Source organism: Cebus imitator, unplaced genomic scaffold (genome assembly GCF_001604975.1).
Source record: "Cebus imitator isolate Cc_AM_T3 unplaced genomic scaffold, Cebus_imitator-1.0 Scaffold841, whole genome shotgun sequence".
Classification (NCBI taxonomy): Eukaryota; Metazoa; Chordata; class Mammalia; order Primates; family Cebidae; genus Cebus; species Cebus imitator.
The window spans coordinates 175,162-180,605 of record NW_016108156.1 but is presented as its reverse complement, the minus strand read 5'-3'; the positions used below and the strand labels follow the sequence as shown (position 1 = coordinate 180,605).

Sequence of the window (5,444 nt, the reverse complement as noted above, 5' to 3'; positions counted from 1 at the left end):
TTTTTGGAGACAGGGTCTTGCTCTGTCACCTAGGCTGAAGTGCAACAGGCGATCTTGGCTCACTGCAACCTCCGCTTTCCAGGTTCAAGTGATTATTCCACCTCAGCCTCCCAAGTAGCTGGGACCGCAGGTGTGCACTATCATGCCTGGCATATTTTTGTATTTTTAGTAGAGACGAGGTTTCACGTTGTTGGCCAGGCTGGTCTTGAACTCCTGGCAGGTGATCTGCCCGTCTCGGCCTCCCAAAGTGCTGGGATTATAGGCATGAGCTATTGTACTTGGCCTACAAACATAATTATTAAGATTAGCAGCATCTTGTCTTCCCATAAGAAGATTGGACTGCACTGCTTGCTGCAAATTATTTCATAAAGTGCATTCTCAATTCACCTGATATTTGAAGTAGCAGTTTATTTTAGCTAATTGCATTTATCTGAAGGAATAATAAAACTCTTATTTCTATGACAAGCATACAATTTCATCCCAGGAAAAGATGCCTAGGTTGAACTCCCACAATGACAAGGAGATAAAGGTTTTATTTTCCTATATGTTTATATTTGAGAGGAATTACTCCCAGACCCTTGAAAAAACATGCAGGGTTATAAAGCTGACAAGGGACTTGTTCATCTTCTAATTGCATTTTTTTCAGGTGGCTTGGCTGGAGGACAAGCAAATTGAGGACACTGGCAATGAAGTGATCAAAATGATAGGTCATGAGGCCTAAAATGAATAGGGAAAAGAAGTGAAGTGGGAGAGGCTGAGCACAAGAAAGAGTGGGTTAGGGGCTGTAAATCTTGAAGATTAGGGTATAATGTGAGTCTATGAGTAAGAGTTGAAAGAATTGTATAAGAGGTAGTAGTGAAAAAGTAGGAGCAGTTTGGAAGAGTAGTTACAAATATCAAGAGCCAGTTGGTTCAGAGGTGGAGGTGTAGATCATTGAAGCTCAAGAAACTAAGTCTCTAGGGCATTGGTTAAGCCAGCTGTCTAGACTTCAAAGTTGTCTAGGATGATAACAATTCAGAAGACTGGTCTGTGCCAAAGTCACAGGTAAGGAAAATGAGCAATGAGGAGGGGAAAAGAGAGGGTATAGGCTAATGGAAGGAGCCTCAGAGAGGCAAGAATTTATATCCTGTTGTGGAAGTGGCATCAGGCATAAAGGAACAAAAACTCTTTTTGTTTATTTGCTTCCTTGTTTGCTATCTGTAGTGTGATATGTTACTTCCCGCAGAAGATTTTTTTTTTTTCCAAGTGAATTATTTTATTTTTCCATTTGCAGATTTTTCACAATCGAAAATAACATAGCAAAATAAACCAAGATGTCTGTGGATCCAATGACCTATGAGGCCCAGTTTTTTGGCTTCACGCCACAAACATGCATGCTTCGGATCTACATTGCATTTCAAGACTACCTATTTGAAGTGATGCAGGCCGTTGAACAGGTTATTCTGAAGAAGCTGGATGGCATCCCAGACTGTGACCTTAGCCCAGTGCATATTCGCAAATGCACGGAGAAGTTTCTTTGCTTCATGAAAGGACGTTTTGATAACCTTTTTAGCAAAATGGAGCAACTGTTTTTGCAGCTGATTTTACGTATTCCCCCAAACATCTTGCTTCCTGAAGATAAATGTAAGGAGACACCTTATAGTGAGGAAGATTTTCAGCATCTCCAGAAAGAAATTGAACAGTTACAGGAGAAGTATAAGACTGAATTATGTACTAAGCAGGCCCTTCTTGCAGAATTAGAAGAGCAAAAAATTGTTCAGGCCAAACTCAAGCAGACATTGACTTTCTTTGATGAGCTTCAAAATGCTGGCAGAGATCATGGGACTAGTGATTTTAGGGAGAGTTTAGTGTCCCTGGTTCACAACTCCAGAAAACTCCAAAACATTAGAGACAATGTGGAAAAGGAATCGAAACGATTGAAAATATCTTAGTTGCCAAATAGTCAAAAGGAGGAGCTTGTCAAAAAGTAGAATCACAAGGAATTTATACCAGTGACTGTTCAAACCAACCATACTTTTTTTAGATTTGCTTTGTCAACTCTTTGTTGTATTCTGTGTCTTCCTCTTTATTGGTCCACTTTCTTGAGGTATGTGTGTACTACTTTGAACTAGGCTAAAGCATCTGTTCCTTGGAGTCTTATAAGTGGGAAGGGATCAAACAAATGAAGCCATGGCCAGTTAAAGATTATTTGCAGAGTTGTATCTTGGTCATAAGTTCTTTGTGACCTTGATTATTTTGACTTATTTTTTGGATGAGACCAGGTGAGAAAGGGATTAAACAGGCGGCTCTTTTATTATTTTTTTATTTTTTTGAGACAGGGTCCCGTTCTGTTACCCAGGTTAGAGGAGAGTGCAGTGGCACAATCTTGGCTCATTGCAATCTCTGTGTCCCAGGTTCAAGTGATCCTCCTGCCTCAGCCTCCCAAGTAGCTAGGACCACAGGTGTGTGCCACCATGCTTTGCTAATTAAAAAAATTTTTTTTGTAGAGATGAGGCTTCACTATATTGCCCAAGCTGAGTGGCTTTTTTACTAACCAGTCATTTCACTGCAGGACAGCCAACACAGAGTACTTGCTTTTGCCCTGTAAAGTTTCTTACATGAGGGAATCAATATATAGCTGAAAGAAGCATGTAGCAAAAAAGACAACCTTGATCTTTAATAAAGAAGAAAGAAGTTGGTTTTGTTTCCAAAATAAATCCTTCCCCTGACAAAAACCCTGGTGATGTTAAACAATGTTCTATCTTAGAGTCCAGCAGAAGACCTTAGATTAAAAAATGCAGAGCCCACTAAAATAGAAAAGGAAGCATATTAGCATACTCAGTAGTGAAATTTCATTTTACTGTTAGGTATTTATGCCAATTTCTTTTCATACTTCATTTGGTTTTGGAATCTGCCTTATACGTAATTAATTATTCACACTGATAAGCATCAAATATTTAATGCCCTCAGTGGGAAATTTTAGCTGTGTCTTGTATTTAAACTCAATGGAATCTAATATTTCTTTATGTAATTAGTCCTTGTAAAATGTTAGGTCACCCAAGGAAATGGGAGAAATAGCAGTGGTTGCTCCTAAGGTAATGCTTGCCCTCCATGTCTTCCTAAAGAACAGGACTTGGAGTTTCTCCTTTATGTAGAGAAGAAGTAACTTAGGGTGTATTTGTAATGAAATATTCATAGATGTAGAAAGCTTATATGTACATGAAATATGTTTATTATCAAGAAGTCCTTTTTCCAGTTCTGTACATTAAATATATGTGTTTTAAAGGGTTTGGTTTTTTTCTGCTGTCTATAATGCCATGGTATATTTTCTTTCCAGTATGACTTTTTACTCAAGTAAAAACACTGTTCTTTTCACATTGGTAGCTTATTCAGAATCTACTGTAGTGGGTTGAACAGTATTCCCTCAAAAGATAGGTCCATGTCCTAATTCCTAGAACATGTGAATATTGACTTATTTGGAAAAGGGGTCTTTGCAGATATAATTAAGGATATGGAGATAAGGAGATCATCCTGAATTACTTGAGTGGATCCTAAATCCAATGAAAAGTGACCTTATAAAATAAAGGCAGAGAGAAATTTGAGACAGAAAAGGAGGGGGTATTACCACCTCAAAGGCAGGTTGGGGCCGGGTGCAGTGGGTCACGCCTGTAATCCCAGCACTTTGGGACGCCTCGGCAGGTGGATCACTTGAGGTCAGGAGTTCACAAGCCTGGCCAGCATGGTGAAACCCTATCTCTACCAAAAATATAAAAAATAAGCCGGGTGTGGTGGCACACACCTATAATTCTAGTTACTCAGGAGGCTGAGGCAGGAGAATTTCTTGAACCTGGGAGGTGGAGGTTACAGTGAGCCTAGATCATGCCAGTGCACTCTAGCCTGGGTGATAGAGCAAGATTTCGTCTCAAAAAACAAAACAAAGTGTTTGGAGTAATGAAGCCCCCACAAGCTGGAAGAGATTCTCCCTTAGAGCCAACAAGATTCTCCCTTAGGTTGTATTTCTGGCTTCTGGAACTGTGAGATAATTTTTTTTTCTTTTTTTTTTTTTTTTTTTTTTTGGCTCTTTTGTTGTCCAGGCTGGAGAGCAATGGTGTGATCTCCACTCACTGCAGCCTTCGCCTTCCATGTTCAAGCAATTCTCCTGCCTCCACCTCCCGAGTAGCTGTGATTACAGGATGTACCACCACACTCGGCTAATTTTTGTATTTTTAGTAGAGGCTGAGTTTCTCCATGTTTGTTGGGCTGGTATTGAACTCCTGACCTCAGGTGTTCCACCTGCCTCGGCCTCCCAAAGTCCTGGGATTACAGGTGTGAGCCACCGTGCCCAACCAAGAGGATGTATTTCTGTTGTTTTAAGTTATCAGTTTGTTACAGCAGTCACAGGAAACTTATTAGCATGTCAGTGAAATCAGAATATTAAGATGTTCATGAGTATATAAGCTCTTTGTTAAGGAAACAGCTGAGACTTTGTCATTATATATGCAGTAATACAGTTTACTAGAATACAGTTAAATATGGTCATGACCTGGATAGAAGGGTGAATCCAGTGTTTGAAGTCAGGGGTCCATTTCATGTTGAGTACATGCTTAATAATTATTGGACATTACTTTTGCTGTTTGTCATGGTAGTGTCTCTGCAGAAATAATATAGTTGGCCCTATTGTCCTCTAATAACTAAATTCTCCCTTCAAAAATTTAGGAATAAATCAGAGTTATATACAGCTGGTTACCCATTCGCTGCTTCCCTGGAATGCAAAGTTGTTTTAACATGTGAAAATGAATCAATAGAATAAATAGAACCATGGTAGAATAAAGGATTAAAAATTGTCCCATCTTCCATCCAGCATCAATCTCACCCAATTTCTCACTCTTCCCCCTGCCCCAATACTAGATCCTGTTTGTAATATCAAACCTTTCCTGGTTTTATTTATTCTCTACTGTCATGCCTATTCACCACTATATAGTGGGTGTAAACGCAAAAAAAAAAAAAAAAAAAAACCTCAACATAGCTGGGTGCGGTGGCTCACGCCTGTAATTCCAGCACTTTGAGGGATTACCTGAGCTCAGAGATTGCCTGAGCTCAGAAGTTCAACACTAGCCTGGGCAACATGGTGAAACCCTGTAAAAATTAGCCAGGTGTGGCGCACGCCTGGAATCCCAGCTACTCAGGAGGCTGAGGCTCGAGAATTGCTTGAACCTGGGAGGCGGAGGTTGCAGTGAGCCGAGATCACGCCACTGCACTCCAGCCTGGACGATAGAGCAAGACTCAGTCTCACAAAACAAAACAAAAAGTCTGGCTTCTGGAACTGTGAGATAATATTTTTTTAGCCTGGCGTGCACCTGTAATCCCAGCTACTCAGGAGGCTGAGGCATGAGAATCGCTTGAACCAGAGGTTAAAATACGAGATGAGGTCCTGCCACTGCACTCTAGCCCTGCAACAGAATGAG

General features: G+C 40.3%; 1 protein-coding gene across 2 annotated transcripts in view; it reads left to right on the top strand.

Annotated features, from left to right (window-relative positions):
- MIS12 (MIS12 kinetochore complex component) overlaps positions 1-3,267 on the top strand; it is a 5,225-nt gene extending 1,958 nt beyond the window's left edge. For both annotated transcript variants that reach the window (XM_017520468.2, XM_017520467.2), the window contains exon 2: positions 1,274-3,267. In XM_017520468.2, the coding sequence (XP_017375957.1) occupies positions 1,314-1,931 (618 nt within the window). In that variant the 5' untranslated portion in view covers positions 1,274-1,313 and the 3' untranslated portion in view covers positions 1,932-3,267. The remainder of the gene's footprint in view (positions 1-1,273) is intronic.
- Positions 3,268-5,444: the final 2,177 nt, after the last annotated feature.